Source organism: Penicillium concentricum (genome assembly GCF_028827145.1).
Source record: "Penicillium concentricum strain IBT 3081 chromosome Unknown utg000002l_segment0_segment0, whole genome shotgun sequence".
In the NCBI taxonomy this organism is placed as follows: domain Eukaryota; kingdom Fungi; phylum Ascomycota; class Eurotiomycetes; order Eurotiales; family Aspergillaceae; genus Penicillium; species Penicillium concentricum.
Genome location: NW_026622755.1, coordinates 6,018,095 through 6,043,810, shown reverse-complemented (window position 1 = coordinate 6,043,810; position 25,716 = coordinate 6,018,095). Strand labels below are relative to the sequence as shown.

The 25,716-nt window shown below is 51.1% G+C and overlaps 9 protein-coding genes across 9 annotated transcripts; 4 read left to right on the top strand and 5 right to left on the bottom strand.

Annotated features, from left to right (window-relative positions):
• Nucleotides 1-164: 164 nt before the first annotated feature.
• Nucleotides 165-1,750, bottom strand: N7517_005992 (NAD(P)/FAD-dependent oxidoreductase; the record flags this gene model as incomplete). The annotated part of the gene is made up of 2 exons (XM_056723722.1): nucleotides 165-1,070; nucleotides 1,127-1,750. 2 exons carry the CDS (start codon nucleotides 1,748-1,750, stop codon nucleotides 165-167), a joined length of 1,530 nt encoding a protein of 509 aa, XP_056579972.1.
• A 1,435-nt stretch (nucleotides 1,751-3,185) lies between these two features.
• Nucleotides 3,186-5,101, top strand: gmdB (general amidase GmdB; the record flags this gene model as incomplete). Its single annotated transcript, XM_056723721.1, has 5 exons — nucleotides 3,186-3,488; nucleotides 3,550-3,825; nucleotides 3,881-4,759; nucleotides 4,837-4,924; nucleotides 4,974-5,101. 5 exons carry the CDS (start codon nucleotides 3,186-3,188, stop codon nucleotides 5,099-5,101), a joined length of 1,674 nt encoding a protein of 557 aa, XP_056579971.1.
• Nucleotides 5,102-5,439: 338 nt separating this feature from the next.
• On the bottom strand, nucleotides 5,440-8,752 carry spt5 (transcription elongation factor spt5; the record flags this gene model as incomplete). The annotated part of the gene is made up of 5 exons (XM_056723720.1): nucleotides 5,440-6,014; nucleotides 6,066-6,244; nucleotides 6,297-8,344; nucleotides 8,408-8,587; nucleotides 8,651-8,752. The coding sequence occupies 5 exons, from the start codon at nucleotides 8,750-8,752 to the stop codon at nucleotides 5,440-5,442; spliced, it is 3,084 nt and encodes a 1,027-aa protein (XP_056579970.1).
• Nucleotides 8,753-9,725: 973 nt separating this feature from the next.
• N7517_005989 (uncharacterized protein) lies at nucleotides 9,726-11,525 on the bottom strand (the record flags this gene model as incomplete). The annotated part of the gene is made up of 1 exon (XM_056723719.1): nucleotides 9,726-11,525. The coding sequence occupies one exon, from the start codon at nucleotides 11,523-11,525 to the stop codon at nucleotides 9,726-9,728; it is 1,800 nt and encodes a 599-aa protein (XP_056579969.1).
• Nucleotides 11,526-12,308: 783 nt separating this feature from the next.
• Nucleotides 12,309-14,143, bottom strand: N7517_005988 (putative acyl-CoA dehydrogenase; the record flags this gene model as incomplete). The annotated part of the gene is made up of 4 exons (XM_056723718.1): nucleotides 12,309-13,544; nucleotides 13,615-13,898; nucleotides 13,957-13,968; nucleotides 14,029-14,143. 4 exons carry the CDS (start codon nucleotides 14,141-14,143, stop codon nucleotides 12,309-12,311), a joined length of 1,647 nt encoding a protein of 548 aa, XP_056579968.1.
• An 830-nt stretch (nucleotides 14,144-14,973) lies between these two features.
• On the bottom strand, nucleotides 14,974-18,654 carry N7517_005987 (proteasome regulatory particle base subunit RPN2; the record flags this gene model as incomplete). The annotated part of the gene is made up of 5 exons (XM_056723717.1): nucleotides 14,974-15,294; nucleotides 15,346-17,586; nucleotides 17,653-18,176; nucleotides 18,238-18,407; nucleotides 18,515-18,654. The coding sequence occupies 5 exons, from the start codon at nucleotides 18,652-18,654 to the stop codon at nucleotides 14,974-14,976; spliced, it is 3,396 nt and encodes a 1,131-aa protein (XP_056579967.1).
• A 537-nt stretch (nucleotides 18,655-19,191) lies between these two features.
• Nucleotides 19,192-20,574, top strand: N7517_005986 (uncharacterized protein; the record flags this gene model as incomplete). Its single annotated transcript, XM_056723716.1, has 1 exon — nucleotides 19,192-20,574. The coding sequence occupies one exon, from the start codon at nucleotides 19,192-19,194 to the stop codon at nucleotides 20,572-20,574; it is 1,383 nt and encodes a 460-aa protein (XP_056579966.1).
• Nucleotides 20,575-20,921: 347 nt separating this feature from the next.
• Nucleotides 20,922-21,985, top strand: N7517_005985 (uncharacterized protein; the record flags this gene model as incomplete). Its single annotated transcript, XM_056723715.1, has 2 exons — nucleotides 20,922-21,169; nucleotides 21,229-21,985. The coding sequence occupies 2 exons, from the start codon at nucleotides 20,922-20,924 to the stop codon at nucleotides 21,983-21,985; spliced, it is 1,005 nt and encodes a 334-aa protein (XP_056579965.1).
• Nucleotides 21,986-22,992: 1,007 nt separating this feature from the next.
• On the top strand, nucleotides 22,993-25,458 carry N7517_005984 (putative Patatin family phospholipase; the record flags this gene model as incomplete). The annotated part of the gene is made up of 3 exons (XM_056723714.1): nucleotides 22,993-23,247; nucleotides 23,321-24,165; nucleotides 24,216-25,458. 3 exons carry the CDS (start codon nucleotides 22,993-22,995, stop codon nucleotides 25,456-25,458), a joined length of 2,343 nt encoding a protein of 780 aa, XP_056579964.1.
• Between the last annotated feature and the right edge of the window lie 258 nt (nucleotides 25,459-25,716).

Below are 25,716 nucleotides of genomic sequence, written 5' to 3'. Positions count from 1 at the left end.
ACTAACAGGACTAAGAACAATAATGTAAGATTTCAGAAAAAAATAAGATTTTCTTTTCTTCAACTATCAAACGTGATAGGCCAAGAAAAAAAGACCGCGTAGTCAGACGAGCGGAATTATCGAAAGTAATAGCAAATCTAATGCGCAAAAGCCCAAGAGACAATCTAAAGATTCGCTCTGTGCACGTCATCAACCACCTCTTTAGGCAAGACTGCATCAGCAAACCTCTCCTCCGACACAAGCAGCTGCTCAGGGAGCCACGAAAGATCTGCACTAACAGTCTCACTCAGCGAAGCATCCTGTGTAAGTAGCATAGTCGCTACTGCCTTACCACCAAGCCAAGCCTGAACCATTCCTTCCCCACCAAACGCAGCACAAACCCACTCAGCCCCCTCAGACCCATGCTCGGAGCGACTAGTCGCAGCCTCAGGCAACCGTCCTACCCAAGGGAACCCATCGGAGCTGAATGCCATATTCCCAGTCCACATCGCCTGCACTGCGTCGCCTTGCACACCGCCCCAGTCTTTACCTCCGAAGATGGCACGCAAGGCCCCAGACAAGTGAATATCAGTGTAAAGACTAAGATCAGAGTCTGTCGAGACGCCTAACTCTGCTAGGCCGCCGGCCTCGCTCTGTGCGAAGCCCCCGCCAAGCATCATCTGCCCCTCCGGTAGCTGGGTCATGTAGTCAAATCCGCGGTCGTAGTTGAAGAGCCATGAATGATCCGCTGCCTGGTTGGGGAAGTTGTCGCCGGGGGTTTGTGCGGACATCTGCCCGCGCACGGGGAAGATTCGGCCCCGGAATCCAGGCACCAGGTGGCTGACATGGGCATTGGTGCAATGGATAACGTGACGGGTGGTGATAGTGCCTCTACTTGTCTCCACCTTGTATCTTGGGCCATTGGAGGAAGTTTCATCGTAGACAGCGGTCACGGGGGTGTTTTCCTCGACGCGGAAGTCATCCGGGAAGTCTGCAAGGAGATGCTTGAGGACGCCGGTGACAAATTTGTAGGGCCAAAGAGCTCCTGCAGGGCCTGCGACGACGCCCCGGGCACGAGTCAAACACAACTCCTAGAAAGAATATCAGCATAGGCATTTTGGGTGGTAACAGTAAGATATCAACGAACCCTCGGGATAGCGTCTCCCTCATAAGATGTCCATTCAGCAGCTTCCTTTGGCATCCCCTCCTTGAAACGGTTCATTCGCTCCAACGCCGCCTGCCAAGGCTCCTCGCCGAAGTAAACACTCAAGAATTGAACCTTTCGTGCCTGCGTCTCTGCAGTAATTCCAAGCTCCTCTGCGACAGCGAGCATCTCCTGCAGATGCGCCAATCGGAAGCAGGTAATTTTACGCGCAGCATCCACACCAAAGACATCGGCGAACTCGCTGTATTCGTCGGCTGTCTCTAGGATGTGACCTCCGTTGCGACCGGTTGCGCCGCTGCAGACTGTGCGAGCTTCCAGCATGACAACGGATGGAAGTGAGATGGAAGAGGAGTTTGAAGCGCGGTTCTGCAGCAAGGTCCTCGCAATAGATGCTCCGGAAATACCAGACCCAATGATAATAATATCAGCGTTCTTGGGCAGAGACTTTGCTGTTCCCTGACTGAAGTTGTGTTGCTCCTGGGTCCAGAACGACGAGGTCGTCGAAGTCTGGGGGAGGCCTGGGTCGGAAAAGATGCGATTGAGAGCTTGCTGTCTAGCAGAGGCTGAGAGTGAAGGGTCTTTCAGAATATCTGTAGCAAAAGGCATGGTTGCTGAAAGGTCAAAGCCACAGTACAAGGTAGAATGTTGTTTTGATTGAATTAAAGTCAAGAAGAGATGTGTGTGAAAGAGAAGAAGTAGCAAATGCGCAAGAGTAGTAGAAGACGAGGCGCCTAGAGTCTTACGCGAGATTCAAAAGATACGTGAGAGAATGAAAAAAGAAAAGCGCAAAACTCGAGGCTGAAGTAGTCAGGCCCAATATCAGATCGCAAATAAGAAGTGACCTGTTGGACTTACCTACCCCGGATATTACCTATGGCACTTCCAAGGTTGAATACAACACTAATGCACCTATACACTCAGATAATGAGCTAATCTATTTTTCATGCCCTTTCACTGGATGCTACATTGACACCTGCCATGGGTCACATCATGGGCCCCATCTGATAGAGTTCAAGATAACACGCCGGTGGGTCTACCTTCTCATTTGAGATTGTAGATTGCGGGGATCTCTAGACACATATCCGAAGGCCGTAAATACCACAATCATAAATATTATGAATATCATTAAAATACATCGGCTAACACTTCTCCATTTCTTCATTTAACCCTCATTTTAGGAAGTCTACCCCTAGGAGGCGCAGACTGGGAAACAGTGGTGAGGAGAAACATGTGCGGAATCCTTGTTCTTTTCTTATTTATATCCTCAAGTCTAACTAGCGTATCGCTTTACTGCTTCCCAGTCTATAGCTCTAGACGTCTCATACTACATCTGATAGCCGCCACCTCTACATCTATAGTCTGACCGCCCCACTCCAGGAACAAGCCTGTCAAGGGTAATTCTAACATTGTTCCGCCTGCGACGGCGTACGGAAAGATGGGGTTCTTCTCGGATCTTGGGATGAGGCCAGACCTGGTCCCTGCAATCGAATGGATTAGTGTGTCTCGGTGTTATGTACTGTGAGGGTGAGGTCATAGGCCGATGTGTGTTATTTGCCCACCCGATGTCAAGTCCAAAGATGTGATAATCAAGGAAATATAATCGGTAAAGCGATTTTGAAGTTGGAGAGAGGTTTGAATTACCGACGGCAAATAGAGGGCTTGCTTTGCCGGTTAAGGAGTTGGGGCTTTTAGGGTCCACTATCGCGGCCAAACATGCTAGGTCGCTATAATCTCTAACATGTGATGAGAGTACATTACAAAAACAATAGTAGAGAAAAAGAAGCCATTGTGGATAATCACCTATGCTTCATCTTATACAACTCGAGCGTTATCGCGGACTCCTTCCGCTCTATGCTATATCCCAAAGCGGCAGGCCGACACACTCCAACATCACCAACCACACCAAGTGGGGGGTCAAGACAAGTATTCAAAGAGGAGGTGGTCGCATCTTCTAGTGGATAAATGCCGCAATGCCGAGCACAAAAGAACATAAAAGGGAAGATTGCTACAAAGGTAGAATGGCACCTATCCAACCTCTATAATGACATCCGAAACACCCTTCAGCAACTGGCAAGACCTCGTCGCCGCCAAACGCCATGATTGCGAGCAGAAAATTCCCCGGGAATGGCTTCTGAGCGCGAACCATCTGGCGCTCGCGCAGGAATCCCCGCGTTTACTTGATATTGATCTTCCTCGTCGCTGTGGTCTGCTCTCCGAGGTCGAATTGGATCTGACGGAAAATTATACCGCGAGTCAGCTATTGGTCAAATTGGGTTCGGGGCAGGCCAGTTCGCTGGCTGTTACAACGGCATTCTGTAAGAGGGCTGCTATTGCGCAGCAGGTTGTGAGTACGATGTATCCCAGGCAGGATAAAGGAGCGATGGTCTTAACATATGTTTTTGTAGATCTCTTGTCTCACGGAGACCTTCTTCCCCCAGGCGCTGGAGCGTGCTAAGTACCTGGATGATTATCTCCAGCGGGAGGGAAAGCCCATTGGTCCCCTACATGGTCTGCCGATTAGCATAAAAGACAGTTTCTGTGTCGAGGGTGTGCAGTCAACAATTGGATATGTCGAATTTCTCAAGAACGAACCCGCGAAGACGAACTCAGCGCTAGTGAAGATGCTGCTGCAACTTGGCGCGGTGTTATACGTGAAGACCAACATCCCACAGACAATGATGGTAAAAGTTCCTAAATGCTTCGAGGATATGCTCAGAATAGCTAACAATCATTCAGACAGCAGATTCGGAGAATAACATCTTCGGCCGCACCCTCAATCCACACAAGACAACCCTAACAGCCGGCGGATCCAGCGGCGGCGAGGGTGCACTAGTAGCATTCCGAGGATCGATTTTGGGCGTGGGGACCGACATCGCTGGCTCGATTCGCATTCCCGCGCTATGCTGCGGCGTGTACGGTTTCAAGCCAACAAACGACCGTATCCCCTTCGGTGGACAGGTCTCTGGGGCCGTGAAGGGGATCCCGGGACTTGTTCCAGCCGCGGGTCCGCTAGCACATAGCATCGCCGATCTCAAGCTGCTGATGAGTTCCGTCGTTGCCGACGGCCAGGCGTGGAAGTATGACTCTGCTGCCATTGGGGTCCCATGGCAAGCCATCCCTTCTGGTATCAATTCCAGTGGAAGCTTGACTATTGGCGTGCTTGCTGAAGATGAACATTTCCCGCTCCACCCGCCTGTCAAGAGGGCTCTAGATCGGGCGGTTGAGGCTTTGACGCGCGCAGGACATCGTATTGTCCGACTTGGCAGTGAGGATGAAGCACACAGCTTAGCCTATGCGTCGCGTCTTGCGTTTCAGTATTTCATGTACGGCCCGCGCAAGGATCTTATTGCGGCCAGTGGCGAGCCCGCTGTGACTTCAGTTGCTAAGGCTGCGTCACCGATGTTCGCTGGCCCGCTCCCTGCCCAGCAAGGCCTAGAAACGTTCGATACCATCAAGACATTGTATGAGGCTCGCCAGCGGGTTCATGATGCCTGGAGGCAGACATGGGTGGATCAGAAGCTTGATGTGATTCTGGCTCCTGGAGCTCAGAGTACAGCTGTGGTCCACGATATGTATGGATGGCCTTCTTATACGGTGATTTGGAACGTCTTGGATGTAAGTCTTTCGTTTTGTCTCATTCTGTTGTTTTCGCTTTGACTCTCCAGGGCATTTACTGACTTCTGCCAATCTAGTATCCCGCATGCATAATTCCATTTGGAAAAGCGTCCAAAGAGCTTGATCCCGAGCCTATGATAACAGATGCTGATACGCAGCCGGACTGTTAGTGAACTCGTCCCCTTTTATTGAATAGATTGCTGACAGGTACCAGATCATCCCGATGAGGTAGATGGTGCGCCATGTGCTATCCAGGTCGTCACACCGCGCTTCCAAGATGAGAAGTGCTTGTGGGCAGCGGATATCATTGACCGGGCATTGGCCGTTTATGGCAAAGAATAATGGAAGTCTATACATGGTTGATAGTAATTTGTCCACTCGGTAGGTCTCCCCAGGCAAAGGTTTGGTTGGATCGCTGCGCTCGGGATATTCAGGGGTATCAGCTCCAGCGTGCATGAAGTCACGCCAGTTTTAGTTTTTGCTTTGTTCTAGAAAACCAGTGTTCAAGATCATACAAGTTCAGTAACTGGGAAATATCATTCAACGCCGTCTGCTGTTCTGCAAGAAAATAAATTCGAAAGGTAGAATACATATGTGAAACCGGTCCTATCCCGTTTGATATCTTAAAGGTGTGTGGAAAGGACAAGCTTTTGGTACTTGGAAGAAAAAGAGAACAAGAACTACGGACTGGGGCTATCGTCGTACCGTGGACCGCCGTCGTTGCCACCATACCCAGCACCAGGCGTAGCAGCCATTCCACCCATCGCCGGAGTGGGCGCATCGAACGCCGCAGGGGTTGGGGCGTCATAGTCTCGCTTTGAGGGGCCACCGGGAGTGGGCGCGCTGAAAGCCCCACCAGGCGTGGGCGCACTTTCGGGCCATCCGCCAGGAGTTGGTGCGCCAGGGGTCGGAGCAGCGTATGCGCCAGGGGTAGGGGCGGAATAGTTTCCACCAGGAGTCGGCGCATCATCGAAATCACGCTGGTCTCTGCCGCTGGACATGGCGTTCCAGCCGGGTGTGCGGCTTCCTGTGTTTGCGCCACCGGCATTCCATCCAGGAGTGCGCGATCCAGAGGCAAAGGCGTCGAAGCCGGAGCTGGAGTCGTATGGTGTCTTGGATCCCGAGGTCCAGGACGGGGTGCGGCTGCCAACTCCTCCATATGCGGTGCGGTTTCCTTCGTAGGGGTTCGCGGTACGAGAACCGTCGTTCTTCCAGGCCGGAGTACGGCCACCACTCACGCCACCCCAAGCAGGAGCTATAGGATGATTAGCATCTTCGCCAACTTTTCTAGGATGTGTGTACTTACTTCTGGCAGCAGCGCCATTCCAAGCGGGGGTTCTGGACGAATCGGCGCCCGCAACCGGTGTTCGACCACCGGCCCAACTATCCCTCCCAGGGCCGCCCGAAGAAGTGTACGGAGTTCGCCCTCCAGGGCCACCACCTCCTCTTCCACGGCCCATGGAGAGGGGTTGTTTGGAGATAGGACTGCGAAAAGTTAGAAAGACTGTAGATCAAATGGAATAGAGGAAGAACATACTCTTTAGGTGTCAGAATATCACGCGGGATGTGTACAGGCTTGTTGGATGTGTAAAGCTCGACCTGAGCAGAGGCGTCGTCTGCGTCGCGGACAATACCGACGAGACCCTTATAACGACCCTTGCGGATAGTCACGGTCTTTCCAATCAACTGGTCGCGGCCACGACGAGGTGGTGGCATTCCAGCACCGCCGCCAGGAGTTTGCATCGCCAGGGCAGGGTTCATCTTGGTGAGATCAGGTCCAGTGGGCCGACCGCCTCTTGCTGATACGGTAACAACATTGGTTGTCCGCACCACGGAGATACCGGCGTTCTCGGCTTGCGCCTTGTTATGCAAGAAAAGGAACGAACGGTGGATATGGCGAATTACTCCACTGCGCTGCTCTCCATAAACCTCGCGAACGGTATCGCCACTTCGAATCTCTGCGCCATTGCGATCAGTAGCCACAGCATCGCGACGGGGGGCAATCTTGCTAGCGATTTGTGTAGGAAGAATGTTGCGGATAGAGCCATTCTGGTCCACCACGCGGAGGGATTCTCGGTCCACTTTGATGACACAAGCAACAGTGGCGGCATCAAGCTGGACAAGATCATGAACATCGTAGATGCCGAGTTGTCCATCGGCAGCCATCTCGGCAGAAAGTCGAAGATCCTTGCTGAAAATTGTGATCTCCTGCATACTCATATCACTGAGAAGAGTGACAGTGTCGTCCTTGACCTGCACGACCATGCCTAGTTCGTTCTGGTATCGACTGCCGCCGATAACCTTGACGTGATCACCTTCCCGGAAGCGTTTACGGAGGGTTCGAACAGGCGCATCAATTGTCTGACCGGCTAGCTCGCCCTCGGTGACTTGCAATGAAATAATGTCACCTCGAGTTGACACTGTGCGACCAATAAGACCCTGCTGTTCACCCCGGTAAACCTCCACTGGATCACCCGGTTGGTACGAGTCTTCAGCGGTGGAGTTCTTCAGAGTCTCGGCCAGTGACGCCAGATCCAAATTGGCAGTTCCATCTTCTCCACCGCGCGCGAACATTGTAACCTCCTCTAGCCGGGGGTTAACATTCTTGGCATTCAAGTGCTGGACACGCATATCCTTGATGAGGAATCCATCGACGTAGTTGTCGTTCAAGTAGTTCCATGATTTTCCGCCTAGACCAGAAGTAGACGAGAGATATTTCGCATGCTTCTTTTTCGCCTCTGTCTCACTGAACAGGCGTTGGGGAGGGCGGACGGTGTTTACAGCACCGCGTTTGCGCTTAGCATCGGCAGGGGCACCAAAAGTATCGTCATTCATGCCATAGTCCAGTCGAGGAACAAGTCGCACAGTAACATTCAATCCATTAGTTTCGACCTCCTCGATCTGGGCCAAATCGCCCATGTATTTACCACGCTTGATGCGAATCCAGCCACCAGGCAAAAGCTCTTCCGATTTCTGGACGCGAAGAAGATCTGGCATCTCCTTTACAGGAACCAGGGTCAGCTTTTGGGATGGGTAGTAGAAGTTGATTGCTTCCAAGCCTTCAGTAACATCGGCCTGCCTGCGCGCTTCACAGTAGAACCAGCCCTGCATAATGTTTCCGCGCTCGAAAGCCGAGATAATGCGAATGGGGTTGCGGGAGCCTGCTGGACGCTCTTCAATTCGTTTCTGGATTGAATACACGACTTCCTTCTCCTTGCCAGGCTTGCAGCGACCACCCCAAATGCTGGGGTCTTCTACACTGGGAAGCAGGAGCCGTTTCGGGATCACAAGAGAATCTGTGGCGGCAGCACGGTTGCGCCCATATCGTTCCTTGAGCATCTGGGCCTGCTTCTCCGCGTCCATGCTGGCATCAATCTCGCGCTGGCGATCCAGTTGTCGATGGCGGCGGTCGTCTGTCTCGGTGCCTTGGGGTAGCGCATCAAGATCATCCGGATGTGTTTCCATGCCATATTCGGCGAGCTCATCTTCTTCGTCATCGCCCTCGTCCTCCTCATCATCGACGCCGGCCTCGTCCTCGATGAAGGGATTGGCAACGCGCTTCGCTCGCTTTTGAGGACGACTCGCCTAGAATAAAACTATGAGTTAACAAAGTTCTCGTGTATTACCAGGTCTCCATAGAGAACATACCACATCCTCTTCCTCGTCTTCTTCTTCCTCCTCCTCATCGTCATCGTCCAGCTCATTCTCCTCCTCGTCGTCTTCGACGTCCTTGGCATCTTCCTCTTCATGTACATGTACATCGCGTGGGTACTTCACATCCTCCTCCTCATTAGCGCCGTCGCCACTTGACTGTTCTTTCTTAGCTGGCTGTTTCGCACTCATTTGTTAGTGCGCTGTCCATCGAAGCTTGACATGTGTCTGTAGACCGACCTTTGATCTCGATTCCTCGGCATCAGACTCTTCTTGGGGAGCGGGGTTGAAATCATCCTCCTCGTCATCGGACCCAAAGTCGTGGTTGAGAAAGTTTGACATTTTGGCAGGTACTGTCTCGGCCTATTGCAGATGATCTGGTCGCGCCTCTTTCGCACGTCGTAATTCGGAGCTGAGCTATAGTAAGATTTCTATCAATCACAAGGAGAATCAGTAAATGAAAAGACAAAAGAGGACATGTGAGAAGCAAGACAAACCCTATTCAAGGAAAGCGCGCTACAACTTGCGGGTTGAAAGACAAGACGTAGATGCGAGGATGCGAACTGTCCGGTATTTTCCGATAGACAGCCAATTCCAAGTATCGTCAAGTCAAATCAAGTTGATCGAGACGAGAGAAAAGCGTCTGGAAAGTTAAGAGGGAGCACAGCAGACAATCGAGCTGTGCGGGCAATCACCGAGTTCCGCGACCGCCTACAAAGAACACGGATCGGAATGGAGATCTCGGGGTTCGTTGAAAGGAGAAGAAACACCACAACGCAGGCTGTAATTTATAGCACTGCTCGTAAGGGGTAGTTTGAGAATGGGCAAAGGAGGAATTGAAGTGCCGGAGCGTGGAGGTCGAGTTGCTCAGAGGCATAATCCTTGCGTAACTGGTTGTTGTGGCGCGCCGTACTTGGCCGCCTTTGAGTCGGGCGTTTCTCAACTTGTATCTTTTGCAGCCCTCTAGCTTAAAGAGCATACAGAGTACATAAATCTCATTGAGAATTTTTCTAATTTCACCAGGATTTACCGGTATACACCATAATTTGATGTACAAGGTCAAGTATGGTTGACCAGGACGAATTACAATGCCCTCACAATTGCACCGATGGAAGCGAATATCCCGGTCAATCTATATTCTGATCAACAAGCAGACATAAGAGACGAATCAAGCGAAGTTTGCAAACAACAACCCCAGAAAAAGAATAAACGCCATAAAGAGCAGTACAAAGGATCATTCAAAGTACCAAAATCGTATTGCTTAGTTTCAAATCTACTTCCCACGATATCAGCTACCTTAACCCTCTCGAAACTCCTAATCAGAATCATCCCAATCATTCGAATTTAAGTCTTTCACAAGGAAATTCAACCTAAGAATCGTACAGTACTGAATGAGCCAGTTTCGCTGTTCAGACGGCCCCCAGGTATCCCAGAAAGGCTCCAATCTGTTATTCAGCGCTTGGGTTTTAGACGAAGTAAGTGAGCGCAGGAGAGCCATTTGCTGAGCCCTCTCTCGGCCTGGTTCCTTGTGATCTTCCAACCTTTGGTACATATCTCGATAATTCTTGATAATCAACCAATACAAACCCTTGATCATAGAAACGTCCCAGTAAAACTGCGGGTCCGCATGACGCAAAAGCTTTCTGAAAATGATATCACAGCGTGGCCGCAGGTTGTGAGCTGCTACTTGCAACGCATAAGCGCTTGTGCTCTCATCGCCCTCGGTGTCCTCGGAATTCCGGACCCGCCCTGCCATGGGATCACAGTGTTGACAGAACCAATCAATGCCAGCTGGCTGGTCTCCTCTTGCGCCAGCTACTAGAGCAGTCTCACCGGAATCTCGGTCGAAGTCACTTCGGCATCCTGGCTGGGTATACGAGTGATCCAGCAGCCAGTCGAGGATTCGTGGACCTTCGGGGTTCTCGATTGCCCGGTGCCAGATGGTTCGGGCGGTGGGATGAAGTTCGATGGGATTGATTCCAACGGCATCATATTGAATCGATTCTGGGTCGAGCGTGTCATTGTCGGGGTCGAAGTCTTCGTCGCGGATGATCGGATCACCATATTCTGCATCGCGGTTCCACTCCTCACCGGACTCTTCGTACTCGGGGTCATCCTCCTTGGGCAGATACATTGGGAGTGTATTTCTGGGGAGCTTGGTGATATTGAAACCTTTGGACAGGAGCCGTTCGGCCATTTCGGCGGTGATGAAGCTGCAGAGCTCGAGCTTGAGGCCGTCGTCGTTCCACACAGATAGAGGGTACCCGGCATCCTCTAGAAACTCAATGACTCCCCTAAAGACATTATTGTCGTGCAACAAAGCGACATGATGGGGAATAGACATCCCATCGATAGACGTGGGAAAGTGCCGAGGATCCACGTTTCCTTTCAGCAAGATAGCGACAACGAACATTACACATTCGACATCTCTGCCCTCAATCACTGCATGAAGAAAGCTTCTCCCATTTTGGTCGTAGTTCCTAAAATCTACCAACCCAAGTTGGCCGAGAAGTGAGAGGCAGCTTGTACACTGACATTCTTTCACGAATTCATACGCATAGTTGAACCCAGCACCACCTCGGCTAGCTTTATAAGCCGCGATCTCCTCTCTGCATTGGTACGCGGGTTTGAAGCTGTAGTAGTTCATCCATGGCTTGAAAACTTGTTCAAGTGTGCTTTGAGCTGGTTCAGATCTCAACCATGCTTCCACATGCCCTCGGTGCATTGGCGATGCTTCAGCAAATTCATGTATAGCATGGAGGTCCTCACTGCTCGGAAGTTTTGTATCAACATGCAACAGCATAGGGAGAACCAGTACCAACAAGTTGTCAGGCATGGTTGTAAGATCCATAGAATAGGCTATGTCCCGCAGGAATTCATGGCTGACTGCATCGGCATCATTTGAGCTCAGGCTTTCCAAGAGATCCTTTGGAGCAGTCCCAGTGCCGGTGAAATCGTCTTCGTTGTCCTGGAATTCGCGCATTCGTCGAGCCACTAAATTGGCGAGTATGAGCGATGAGGCAGAATGCTCATCAGATACAACTTGAATCATTCCATCGATGTCGCTTGCAAAATCATATCCATCATCATCGATTTCCATTGGTCGTAATGACATCGTAAACGGGTTGGTAGATAATCTTCAAGGAAAGCTATAGGCACAAATGACTTGCCTCGAGGTTCCTAAATAGGCAGATGGGCACGTCACAGAGTTATATTTTCACACCGAATCCCCAGTGTTCGACTCGAAAGGAAGTAAACTTAATGCTTTGGACTAATAATAGATTGGGATCAAAGAGCTTCGGATGCAATGGTAACGGGTCTCAGGGTTTTCCTGATCACGGCTTGAAACCCTTCAAAGGAAATAAAAACAAAGGAGTGGAATCGAAAGAAGGTCGGCGGCTTGAACGGGGGAATTTGGGCCCTCGACCATACTCGAGTCGCCTGGACAAAGAAGTGTATCAGTTGGGTGCTCGTTTGGCAACACTTCGGCGACTTGGAGCGAGAACAAAGAAGGGGATTTCGGGACATGGATACCTTTTACACCCTTCAGCTTCTTCTTTGATTCTTTGAATCTTGCGTTTCGTTGTCGGTCGTGGTCACGGCTCTTTTTACCAACACGTAATGGCTATCTAATATCGCAAACTATGGAGACACTGGGGCTTTAGTTGTGAACCAAAAATCATGTATATGCAGCGAGTATCCAAAAAGGCGGCGGCGTCCACCATAAATCGTGAAATATACAAAATATAAGCCAATGTAATGTTATTGTACAAGGCAGATCATAGCAAAAGAAAAGAAATGCCGTCACAGACGAGAGGATATCTAGCCAAAAGTAGCAAAAAGGAAATGTATCTGGGCACGCTCTACCGCCGCAGTCGAAAACACCCAAAGAAATAGCTTATAGCTTCATGCCAAACATGCTGTGAACACGCAAGCTCTGGCGCATACTCAAATCAAGCATAATCTCCTCACTGCCACCGGGAATAGCATAAGCACGCACATCACGGTACAGTCTCTCAATCTTACCGCCCTGACCGCCACGGCTGTAACTCAAACCACCAAAGATCTGACTAGCCTCGCGAGCGCAGAACTCGAAGCATTGTGTAGACTGCGCCTTCAGTGAAGCGATGGCACCACCGAGCTTGAGCATAGCCTCGGTATCCTCCATGGACTGGCACTGGTAGATGATGTTCTCGAGCCAGTTGTAGGTGGCCTCAATCTGACGGGCCATATGGGCTAGTTTCATGCGAATAACCGGGTGGTCGATGAGACGCTTGCCGAAGGTCTTGCGCTTGTGAGCGTATTTCACGGACTCCTCATAGCAGACACGCGAGAAGCGCACACACTGAATCACAATGCCGATGCGCTCGTGGTTGAAGTTGGTCATGATAACCTTGAAGCCCTGGTTCTCCTTGCCAATCAAGTTCTCCACGGGCACCTTGACGTCCTCGAAGGTGACGTAGGTTGTACCACTGGACCACACACCCTGGCAGTCCATGCGGCGGGTGCTGACACCACCAGCTTCGCGCTCGATGAGCAGCACGCTAAGGCCATTCATACCGTCCTTGCCGGTGCGCACGGCGGTCGTGAAGTAATCAGAGTAGATACCGTTGGTGATCCACTTCTTCTCGCCGTTCACGATGTAGTGCTTGCCATCCTCGGTGAGCTTGGCCTCGCAACCCAAGTTTGCGACGTCACTTCCCGCATCGGGCTCAGTGATAGCGAGGCAGATACGCTTGTCGCCGGCCAGGATACCCGGCAGGATTCGGTCGACCAGCGCCTTCTTGCCGAACTTGACTAGAGGGGGGCAGCCAATTCCGTAGCCACCGATTAGGTTCCACACCAGACCACCGCTGCCGGCACGCGACAGCTCGTCGGTCAGCAGCATCTCGTGGAACAAATCCCATCGCTCTGGTGCTACAGACTTCACGCGGTGCGGGGTGTGCTTCTCAGGGAAATGGACACCCAGGAGTCCGGCCAAGTAGCCTCGCTCACCCATCTGCTTGTAGATGCTCGCGGGGACTTCCTTGGCCTCATCCCATTCGGTCACATACGGCTCGATCTCGGACTCGACCCACTGGCGGACCTCGTCTCGGAGTGCAGCGTGGGATTCATTAAAGTATGGGGATGCATACTACGAGCGACATAAAGATTAGCTTCCGTGCAACCATAAACCGCAATCTGTGGCAGATAGCAAAACTTACACCCTGGTACCATGAAGGGTCGGCGAAGGGGATCAACTCTCCATAAGGGTCTTGCGGCGTGCCGGTAGCAGGTGGTGTCACGGAAGACGAAGAGGCGGTAGGCTTCGGCTCGGCAGCCTTCGTCGGGACCGGCGCTGGGGCTGGGGCTGGGGCCGGTGCCGGTGCCGCCTTCTTCGTATCCAATGAACCGATCTGCAGACTAGGCTTGTACTTCTTCAAAATGCCCTCATTGTGGTATTTCCAGAACTGTTTTGAAGCGTCCTTTCCGGCTACTCGCTGGAGAACTAGACACACACTGTCAATATGGATTTATCGGATGTCACGGATCTCGGACCAACGTACTTTTCTTTCCACCTGTTCAAACAAATTGTTAACATGTGATTCCCATGCATCTACACGCATGACTTCACTTACCAGGGTGCTCATCTTGGAACTTGGAAACATCGTAGACATCTTCGTCGATGATGATCCAGGGACTGTCGCCCTTGCTATGCGAGGCGACATCTTCTTTGCTAAATGTCTTTGCCATGGCGATGGGTGTGGAGAGTCAGGGAAAAGGCGTACAAATGTTTATATTAATGTCAAATAATATTTAGGAGAAAGAAGAAAATTTCAAGTCCGGGGAAGCTGGGGAATATATGAGTTATGGGGCAATGAAACAATTTCCGCTAAGTTCGGGCGATATTCCCAGTCTGGACATGAAGCACCAAGATGGGCCTCGGAGCATGATCCATAGTAACAGTTCACATGCTCCCACACAAAGTAGACCTTGGGACCTTACAATGTAGCAGTCGGTGTTTTATTCGGTGTTTTATTGGCTGCTGATTAGTTCGGTCATCGCCGTTGACAGACAGTCTATTGGCTTGTGCCGCGTCATAATGGAAATGCCGAGGCATGCAGTGGATTGCTGAGTCAGAAACGGTTCCCCCCCGGGGGCATGTGAACATCCACGGCGGTGAAGATGAGTATCGGCCGGTTTACAATTAGACTATTTTATGCTACAAAATGTGCGTAATCAAAATATAGCTATATGCAAATGTAACTCTACATAAAACAATGGTCACTTTGTACAATTAAGTCTGGTGGTTTCAAAACGTATGTTGTACCTCATGTGCACTACCTCCCAAACCCTTGCATCTAAGCCGGTCTGACCGGCATGTTCAAATTAAAGGATTGTGGGATGACCGAGTGCATAGAATACGACAAGAATGCAGGGCAATTTAAAAGTAACATAGGAACTTTCATATCAATCACAGTGACGGAAAGCTATACTAGCCTCCAAATAGATCACGTCGGCGTAGACAGCCTGATTAGTCTAGTAATACATCCAGCATCAAGATTCTATGCCGCAACAACCCCCTACTGCTCTTCACCGTCTGACTCGTACGAGAATTCGTCGGGGACAGGTGCATCCTCCACACCTTCTTCGTCCTCATCCACCGCCGTCAGAACACCGGCACCAGCGGCAGCACCGCCTGAAGTGGCAGCGGATAGAGCAGCTCGAGCATCGGCCCGTTGAGGGGTCTGCAGAGCAGCTGTTCCAATGGCGGCCTGTAGGCGGTCCTGGAGGGTTTCGGTCGGAGGAGGCGGTTGGCGAGCCTCTTTGCTGGCCTTCAATTCAACAACCTCGCGAGGCTCATCGGGCTGCTTGTCGAGAACAACGACAACACCGCCAGTGGGCTGCAAGTTTGTTAGCATTGGATTCATTGGGATAGATAGGAATGAACATACCCTCTTGACCGGCTCGTACCGCGGGTCGGGGAAAGTGAGGTACTTGAGCTGAGCTGGAAGTACCCTTGATAGGTTGTCTAGCTCGTACCCGACCTTCTCCCGCTCTGCCTTCTTCTTCTGCACCTCTGCAGCAGCCTTCTCCGTCTCCTTGGCTTCTTCCTCCTCCTTAGCGACGTCGTCTGTGTCCATTGCGTCCAGCAGCTGATCAGTAGCCTTAGGTGTTGTGGGCGCTTGGTCAATGTCCATGCTCTCACGGCGTGCTTGCTTCTCCCGACGCTGCGCGCGACGCTTGGCCTGGGCAGTGGTAGAAAGAACAGCAGTCTTCACCTTCTCCGGAGCCTCCTCGGTCTTCACTTGTTGCTCAGGGGGGTAGTCGAAGAGACTGGGGCGGGTGTTGCTGTGGAACTTGAAGTGTGGGACTTCGAGCTTCTGGTCAACACCGATCACGGATGTTGGGGTGAAGCTGAGCGACAAGAAGTGTGTGAGAGGGAACCAGTACCAGTACTGCACAAAGACCGCAACACCAACGATACCGGGCATGTTGAGGTTGCCTGTCTGCGTCTGCAAGCTAATGGTGCAGTTACGGCCACCAGCATCAATAATACCGAGAGCAATGGCACAACCAAACTTGGCCATAGCATCCTCGTGGCGGTCACCAAGCATCTTCATCATGGCCTTACGGAGGCTGGTAACACGGGGGTTCATGGCCTCGTTCTGCTGAACGAGAACCATGGCAAGAGAGATCAAAGCACCTTGACGAACAAAGTCGGTCGAGTCCTTAAGCATAGGCTCCAGGAGGTCGATGGCTTCGTCCAAGCCGGTGCCAGCGCAGGAGATACCGAGCGCCATTGCGGCACCGTATCGGACGTGAGGATTGTATGACTCAGAAAGCAGCTCGACCATACGAGGAACACTCTGGTGCTTGCGGAACAAGATGAAACCCAAGCTGAGCACGGCGACTCGGCGCACATCGTCGTTAACATCACTGACAGCGACGTGCAGAAGCTTGCGGACTGCCTTGTTGCTGCCAGTGCCACAGTAAGCCAGGGCAATGGTCATGATACCACCGTAGCGCAGAGTTGGGTCGGGGTCACCGAGGAGACCATTGATGAGCTCGTCGGCAGCTTCCTGGCGTCCGAACATGATCAAAGCCATACCCATAGCCAGACCGCGAACGATCTTCTCGTGTTGCGTGTCGTGTGCATACTGGATCATGTCCTCAAGAGCCTTCATGTTGCCGGTGCCAAGCATGATGAGGCCCATGGCGAGACCGACGGCCTCGCCATTGAGAGCGGAATCAGTGTAAAGAACGCTGCGCAGGTCTTCGTAAATACCTTCGTCGCCTGTCGCCATACCCGCAACACCGAGGCCAAGAGCACCACCATGCTGAACCACTTCTTCCGTGGCCTTCTTGAAGTGGTCGCGAATGATGTCAACTGCCATGCCACCGTGGTTGGCGTAGATGAGACCGAAAGCGTAAAGGGAGCCACCCTGGCTGTAGACAGATCCTGAACCTCCAACTCCAGCGATGTGTTCGCGGGGCAGGTAAGGCTGGAGGAGCTTCTGGCCCTGGCTGAGGTTGCCGCGGTGAATACAGCCCAATGCAGCAGTGGCTGTGAACTTGGACCAATTCACAGCCTTGCCTAGCCACTCTAGGTTGTCACGGAAGAACTTATCGTGGGTGGTTCCGGCATGCATGAACGCATTGGAAAGTGTCACAGCAGTGTGGAAGATAGAATTGCGAGCCTCAAGGCTGTCGCGAATCTTGTTCAGAATCGCGATGTCAGCCTTGTTGTTCCGGTATAAGAATTCCAGATTCAACTGGATGGTCTTGATTCCATCGAGAATTGAGAGAATGTTCTTGAATGCAGTCACCGCCTCTTCCGGCAGATCTGAATGTTTATTCGACGGCCGGGAAGAGCTTCCCTGGTCTTCGAGTAATGCGTCGGACTCTCTTGGCTCGTTGTCCTCTTCATTGTTCTCCTTCTCGGTCTCGTCTTCGGGCACAAGCTCAGCAATCTCTTGTCGAACCTTCTGAAGGAACTCTTGGGTGCTGTTGTCATAAAGGTCGAAAGAAATTTGGTAGGCAACGGCGAGGGATCGCGCATCGCCCTTCTCAACCAGTTGGCGAAGAATGGCGGAGGCCATCGAGTGCTCATTAAGATAGACAACGCATTTGGCGATTGAGAAGAAGTCGGGCGCCGGGATTTCGTTAAGAAGTTCCAAAATTAGTTTAAGGATCTAGAAAATTAAGCTCTGGTTAGCCGACTCGGCCATATGGTGTAGAAATCTTTGGGGAACACGAACCTCGCCACGGAAGGCTCGTTCTTGGACAATGCCCATGCAGATGTCCAGAACATATTCCATGAGCTCCTCGCTGCCACGGGAGTCGCCCTCCTCCTGCTTCTCATCGCTACTGGCGCGAAGGATGGCCATGCGAAGCACATCAAGGCTCTTTGCCTCGATGGCGATTCCAATGACTTGGCGGTATCGCTTTTGTCGGAAGCATGCCTCAAACAATCGCTCAATGACGGTTTGCAATTGTCCCTGGACACCGCGCTTCAACACAAGGGAGTTTTCCTCATGCTGAACGCTCGTGTCATCGCCACCAGGGTGTGCGGCGTCTACGCCGGGAACCTCCGCGCGGGAAAGCAACGATTTCGAGGGCAATGCGGATTTGGAGAAAGGTGTGATAGGAGAAGTGAGGCTGGCAGATGTGCTGGAGGCACCGTCGCCTGATGCCGGAAATGCAGTGTTCAGATTGGCGGGTTGATCACCCGCAGTAGGGCGTTGGGCGGCAGATAGAGAGATAAAGGTATCGACGCACTTCGCTACATGGGGAAACATATTAGTATCAAAGAGAGCCAATGCTGCGGATCTTCTTCAACATACCGATAATGGTCTCCTCATACTCGCCGCCATTTTCCAACTTGAACAGCTTTCCAGCGCCTAGAGCAAGAACCATGCTCTCGTTATATTCCTGCAGATGATAATATACCTTTGATGCGACTAGTGCCGCAAGGCCGCGTTCCGGAAATGATTCATCTTCGTACAGAGCCTCACTAGATGGATAGTCAGCAGAGGCCTAGTAGCCGGTCGGACTCGGGAGGAATGACGCAACAATCGAGATGAAGCTCATTCTCACAAGTCTATCAAAAGAAGAACTCACATTTCAGGAACAGAGTTGACAACCTCTGTCCAGAGATGATCGATCTGGGAATCTAATGTCTTCAAAGCAAAGACCTTGAGCTCTGGGTCAGGCTCGGAGAGGAAGCCAACCAAACCGGCGGCCGATACGAGTCCGACCATCTTTATTGAGAAACGATTCGCGTCACAATTCGCTGGACGGAATTTGAGGAATGGTAGTGTTTTGTTGCTGTTGTGATGAAGCAACGTCAATCGGAGAGAGCTTGGAATAGCGAATCAGCCCCAGCGCAGAACAAGGTTTCAAGGGGGAATCAGTCACCCCAAATAATGAGAATATGACAAGAAAGATAGAAGTTGATTAAATGAAAGAGACGAGATGGATGAAGTGCACGTACGAATGGAAGCTGGGAGCAGTTGTCAGAAGCTTTGCTGGCGCGAGAGCAACGTCAACGCCTGAGCGGAGCTGACTGTACATGAAGGATCACGTGGATGGCGCCTGGTCAGCTGCGAGCGGCCCCTGTCCGCGGTGAACAGCTCACCGTCAGCTAGCGAATGGATTCTTTATTTCTGATCTGGTGATAATTCAAGAGCTGACCAGACCTTGTACCGAAACTACTAAATATTCTTCCTACCCAGGACTGCCGCGACAAAACTCCAACTCTTCCTGTCAAAAGTTTGGCTATCCACGCTTTCTCTGTCATGTCGACACTTCTTCACCAATCCTTTCTTGGTAAAAGGCTGCCATCACTGCCAGCCGCATCTTCTATTTACCACCATGACCCTCTTTTACATGTTGAACGCCAGACAAAACACATACAGCGCAATCTCCAAGTCCTGATTGATGCTCAAAGCGAAGGTCTTCTGTCTGTTCTCGCTGGGCCTCAACAGGATCAGATCTCAACCGGAACTTTGACTCCAACATTGTCATCCAATGGGAGTCGGTCACAGTCTCCTTCCACGGTGCCCGCTAGGCAGCCCGCGCCCAAGAGAATCGGGCTTCGGGCCGCCCGGGAAGGCATATTTCAATCAATATATGATCTACTGAAGTTACGAGAAGAAGAACGAGAGATTCTCACATCCCAGACCAATGAAAGGGACAACGCGCTGCGTGATATCCAAAGCTTCGTGGCAAGAAGAAATGGTCTAGAGGACGCCATTACCACTATACATGGAGACGAGGAGAGCCGACGTTCAAATCAATTAGAAGAAGAGGCTCGGAACCTAGAGACTGACATTCATGAATTGGAGACCAGGTTGTATGAGATGAAAGCTAAACATCGACATCTTGTGAATGAGATATCACAGATCACCAACTCAGTCGACGCCAAGCTTTCTTCTTATACTGAATCTTTGTCTTTACTCGACTCTGACATCCGAAACTACCTCCGTGCTCCTCCTATCCAACCGCTATCGCAAAGCTCGGGCGAATCCACCTTTCACTCTTTGAACCCCAAGCGCCGCACACTTGACATGGCCCAGGAGCATTGGAATACGGAACAAGTCAGGTTGCACAGCAGGCAACAGAAAGTGGATGCCGAAATCCTGGCACTGGAAGAAGGAGGCGGTGTATGGAAACAAGCGGTATCCGATGTCACTGGCTTTGAGAAGCGCTTACAAGCGAACATGCGACATTATGTTGAGATGACCACACCAACAACCCAGCCAGAAGGATCCACACCGACAGGTTACAAGGAAGGACTTGTGAAGAGTATCCTGGATGACTTGGAAAGAACCACTCACCGGATTGAATCACATCTAGAGCTCGCCGAGAATAAGGACTGGAAGCTATTAGTTTGCTGCATTGCAGCCGAGCTAGAGGCCCTGCGAGAAGCAAGGGGTTTACTTCTTCCCGCCTTCGGCCTCCCGGTGCATGAAGAGGATGCACCCCTGAACTCTACTTCTCCCAAAGATCATCCTCTGCTGGACCACGGCTTCGAAGGGAGTCATGAGGACTCGCGCGCGGGTCCACTGGAAAATGACGACCCAGAACCTCCAGCCGATTTGCTCCAGGATGCAGACCCCCATCATTCGGATATTAGATCAGAAGATGATGATGAGCCTGATCCATCCTGGCTGGCCTGATAAGTGCCTTTCGTACATATTCAAATGAATAATAACTCATATCTGCACGATCTACATAATACCTTCCAACCAAGTGACAATTTTATCTATTCGCCATATAAATCTACTTCTAGTGTTAACTTATTATATTTCTAGCTAAATTGGGTCGCTATATTTCTCGCTATATACTCGTATTTCGTACGCTTGGCTCTAGAGGCGATGTTCAAATTGTGTCTGATAGTTCCGAATTATTGGAGTGGGCGGACGACCACCGAAACCTCGCCGCGCCCTTGATCTCTTCCTATTAACGGCGAACTATAAGCTTTGCATTTCAAAACGAAAAATTATGAGGTAAACTAGACTCGGCCATGGATCTTCCATCACCAAGCTTCTCTTTCTTCCTCCCGTCTGTTTACGATGGCAACAAGCTCGAATGCCGCATCTATCTCCCGCCCGTGCTCAAAAATATAGAATCAACAACAAGTTGGCCCAACCGCGGTGCCATTATCGCGCATCCGTATGCAAGTCTGGGAGGATGTTACGATGATCCAGTCATCAGTTTCATCGGTGGCGAGCTTCTACAAGCCGGCTGCATCGTGGGAACCTTCAACTTTCGGTATAATCACCCATTGCTAACACTCCACCATGACAACGTTGCTCACGAATGACATATAGTGGAGCTGGTCACTCTGAAGGACGAACAAGCTGGACTGCAAAGCCCGAGCTTGGTGACTATGTATCGTTCTACGGGTTCATGCTGCAATATCTGCACCTCCTGAACCTTGCATTGGCCCCAAGGGACCAAGTAGAGCCTCGCAGAGTCACCGGCGAAGAAGGAAATAGCCCAGATATCCGTCTGATCCTTGGTGGCTACTCGTATGGGTCTTTGATTGCCTCACATGTACCGACCCTCGATACTATGCTCGACCTTTTCCAATCCACGCCCACAACCACCTCTACAAACAAAACAATACCCATGCACGAGATTAGGAGTACAGCAAAACGGATAGCCGCATTGTCCCTGGAGCAACTTCGTACGAGTTACAGTCTGACCGACGCCCCAGACCTCCGTGCATTGACGACATCCATCTCCTATCTCCTCGTGTCTCCGCTATTGTCCCCAATTAGCCAATTTCTAACTGTATTCTCGACCTTATCGCTGAAGGTGAAAACGGAGACCCCCGGAGGTCCCCAAATCCCATGCCCGCGTCCAGCAGACCAGCAGAGCACGCACCACACCCTGTCACTCTTTGGGGACCAGGATACCTTCACAACTGCTGGGAAACTGCAGAGGTGGTCAGACGAGATGGCGCACATGCCACGCAGTCAGTTCCAGTTTAGGATGATTGATGGCGCGGGTCACTTCTGGCGTGAGAACGGGGTCGAGGTGCGGGCAAGACATGCGCTGAAGGAATGGCTTTGTCAGATATGATAGTCTTCTGATTTGGCTGTCCAATTATATTAAATACTGTCCACATATTTATGCATGCACTTAGCGACACAATAATATCGAAGGATGACATATCAAGGCGAAGATCAGCCCCGGAGAGCTCACATGCCGCTTGCATGTGAAGAAGCCCCGGGTCTCCACGGAGTTGCCCATGTTATATGGGGTCTAGGGGGGTTGGACACAAAGTAATTATTTGAAAAGATCATACTCCAATGATTGCAAAAAAAAAACAAAAACAAAAACAAAAGGAAACCCTGAGACATTATCGAAAAGAGATTGAGAAGTAAATCCCTCAATTTATATTGTAGGCAAATATTATATGCATCCGGGGGAGAGGATGTAGATGGCCACAAAAGGCCCCATACGGCGAATGCCTTCGGTACCAGTGTCCCTAGATTTTGTTATCCCGCACTCCTCCTATTCGAGGGAATAGAGTCAGCTTCCTTCTCTTCACCCATGATTTACATCGCAGCAACATTATCGTAACATCCACTCATCATATGTGCATTATCATTGACTGGGAGCAGTCGGCGTGGCTACCTGCATATTGGCAGGCCCGAAAAGCCCAATATACAGCCTGGTGGAAGTCAGAATGGTCACAACAGTGCCGTTGTTATTAGACCAGTTCTCTAGTACCGCGGATGCATGGGACTATGTAATTTCTATAGGTCCCTAGATACATAGTGTAGTTTTCAATATCTTTCCTTAGTTTAGCTTCTAAAAATAAGTTGTAGTTTCCTCTTATCATCATTTGACGTTGGGCGTAATATAGTATAGTGAAATCGTCATAAAGAACCCAAAGTGGTCCCGAGGCCCAGCCTGAGGAAACTGGCTTCCCGCGTGACGTTAACTAGGCCACCCCTAAACTTGACTTAGATCTCACCTCTTACCGACTTCACTTTCTTTGCTTTATTATAATTTTATTAAAACATATCCCCGCATTTCAGACCCCGGCTGGATGGCTTGCTCCCCCCATGCACAGCCTTGCGATGTCGGTGTTGGGCGACCCCACAATAGTTCAGTGCCATCATGGACACAAACACTCCGAACCTTTATCCCAGCCCCCACCGCCGTGGTCGCCCCGCAAAACGATCATACCAAATGTATCGTCGCTTGTGAAGGATTCGTGGAACTGGGCTGGTGATACACTACACACCTACCGTGATGGCCTATCTAAAGAACAACGGAAACAAAGGGCGGACATCGAGGATCGCAAACAAGTCCTATATTTGAAAATAAAGAATGTAAGTACATGCGGTGTACCTGAAGCGGGCGATCGCATCTGCAGAGTGACCCTTTCTAACCCTTAGGCTGCAGGCTGTGTCGTACGAGGAATGGCGAAGTTGTGCCATTGAACTAGATGAACTAGAGCACAATAACACCTGGAAGCAGACACTCGAGTCCGCCGAATATGACCCAAATTTGGTACAGGATCGTTTGCGACAGTTGGAAGAGGCTCGCATCAGCTGTGATGTAAGCCGGATGCTCTTTCTGGTGCGCACAGCGCTGAGTCGGGACCTGGCGCACATGAGCAATGCCTCTCTCTATCGCCATTCTCATATCGGCACCAAGGACTTGATTGATAGATATATCACCACGGCTGTGGAGACCATCGCCACGCTGGTGGATCTTTCGGTACATGATCGCTGCGATGGGCTGGAGTTGAAGTATATCCTGGATCAGCTGCTGGCAGCTCGACAGGCATTTGGTCGCAGTGCGCTCCTCTTCTCCGGTGGCGCCACTTTTGGCATGACCCATATCGGGGTGCTAAAGGCACTCTATGAGGCAAATATGATCCCTCGAATTATCTCAGGTGCCTCTGCTGGTAGCATTGTGTGCGCGGTCTTTTGCACACGCACAGATGAAGAACTGCCGGCGCTTTTGGATACCTACGTACATGGGGATTTTGACGTCTTTAATGAGAAGGGCCAGGAGGAAAATATCCTGCAGAAGATGACTCGCTTTTTAAAGTTTGGATCATTTCTTGACATATCCCACTTGGCAAAGACTATCAGGAACTGGCTGGGGGATATGACCTTTCAGGAAGCCTATAACCGTACCCGCAGAATCCTGAATATCTGTGTGTCGAGTGCCGGCATGTATGAGCTTCCACGGCTGTTGAACTATATCTCTGCCCCCAACGTGCTGATCTGGTCTGCTGTGTAAGTTACCCCTTTTTCATCCTCTCGGCCCATTTCTAACGTCACTCAAGGGCGGTATCCTGCTCTGTCCCGTTTGTCTTCAGACCGTTCACGTTGATGGCCAAGGATCCGTTGACAGGGGAACCGGTCCCATGGAATGATCTTCACAAACAGTATATCGATGGCTCTGTCGATGGAGATCTGCCTATGACACGGTTATCAGAGATGTTCAACGTGAATCACTTCATAGTCTCTCAGGTGAACCCCCATGTGGTACCATTCCTTCCAAAGGAAACAGGCCCACAGGATGAGACAACCGATGGCCCTTCATTCATCCCTCGATGGATGAACACGATGACACACCTTGCCAAAGACGAAGTTTTGCATCGAATGAACGTCCTCTCGGAACTTGGAGTCTTTCCAACATCAATGACCAAGTTTGCTTCTATTGTCAACCAGAAGTATCATGGAGACATCAACATATACCCGGAACTCGTTTCCTCCAACTTCCCACGGTTGCTGGAGAATCCGACAACGGAGTTCATGCTTTCTGCATGCCTAAGTGGCGAGCGGGCAACGTGGCCGAGACTAAGCCGTATCCGTAACCACTGCGCCATTGAGCTGGCACTCGATAATGCGATTCAGAATATGCGCGCCCGGGTAGCCTTCAGTCCGAGAGAGGTTGATCTACGTATGCCAAACTTTAGCCGGCACTCGATTGACTCGGCAGACAGCAGTGGAAGGGGACGTTATCGCGACAGGCGAACAGGATCCCACAGCCACGAGCTGGAAAAGAGGCACTCGGGCGGGCAAGCACGGCCTCAGTCAGCCCGGGAACTGAGAAAGGCACGAAGCACAGTCTCACTAGAGAACCCGCCTCTTTCACGGTCGAGTGAGTCACTCATTATGTCAACCCAAGCAAGGACCCATCGCCGTACATCCTCAGTATCCTTCAACGGGGCGATATTCAACATTGGGTCAAGCAGTGACGACGAGCCGGAACGATCATACATGCTTCGTCCCAAACTCACAGGTCACCGAGCGTCCTCGGAGTCATCTTCATTCGGTGGAGCATTTGCGAGCCACGGACCCCGTAGCCCCGTCCGATCCCGACGATCCTCATTCTCTTCTGGCCCGGCCTCCAATTCTTCTGCTACAGCTCGTCGCAGTTCCCCAAAGCAGGTTTATCCGCCGTCGGCTCGCGACCTCTCCATGACCGTACCACCTTCGTCCCGCCATCTGCTCAGCATGACCCCAACGCCATCAGTCCATCCGAGCTCGCCTGACTCCCTAACGCGCAAACAGCGGTACTGAAGAATATACGATTAATTATACATTGTACTCGGTTCCTCGCTTCTTCAGGAGGCATGGGCTGCAGACTCCAGTTTCTTTGACACATACAAGCTCGCCTATCAAATCAAACTAATTTCGTGGCCCCCGTGCGATGTAGGACACTCGGGCCGGAAGGACTTTTGATCCGCGTCCACTCTGTGATTCTGTATACCTGCGGCCTAAGCATCCGTCATGTCTCTCTGGCTCGGCTATATTTCCTCTTTTTGCCTCTGATTGTCT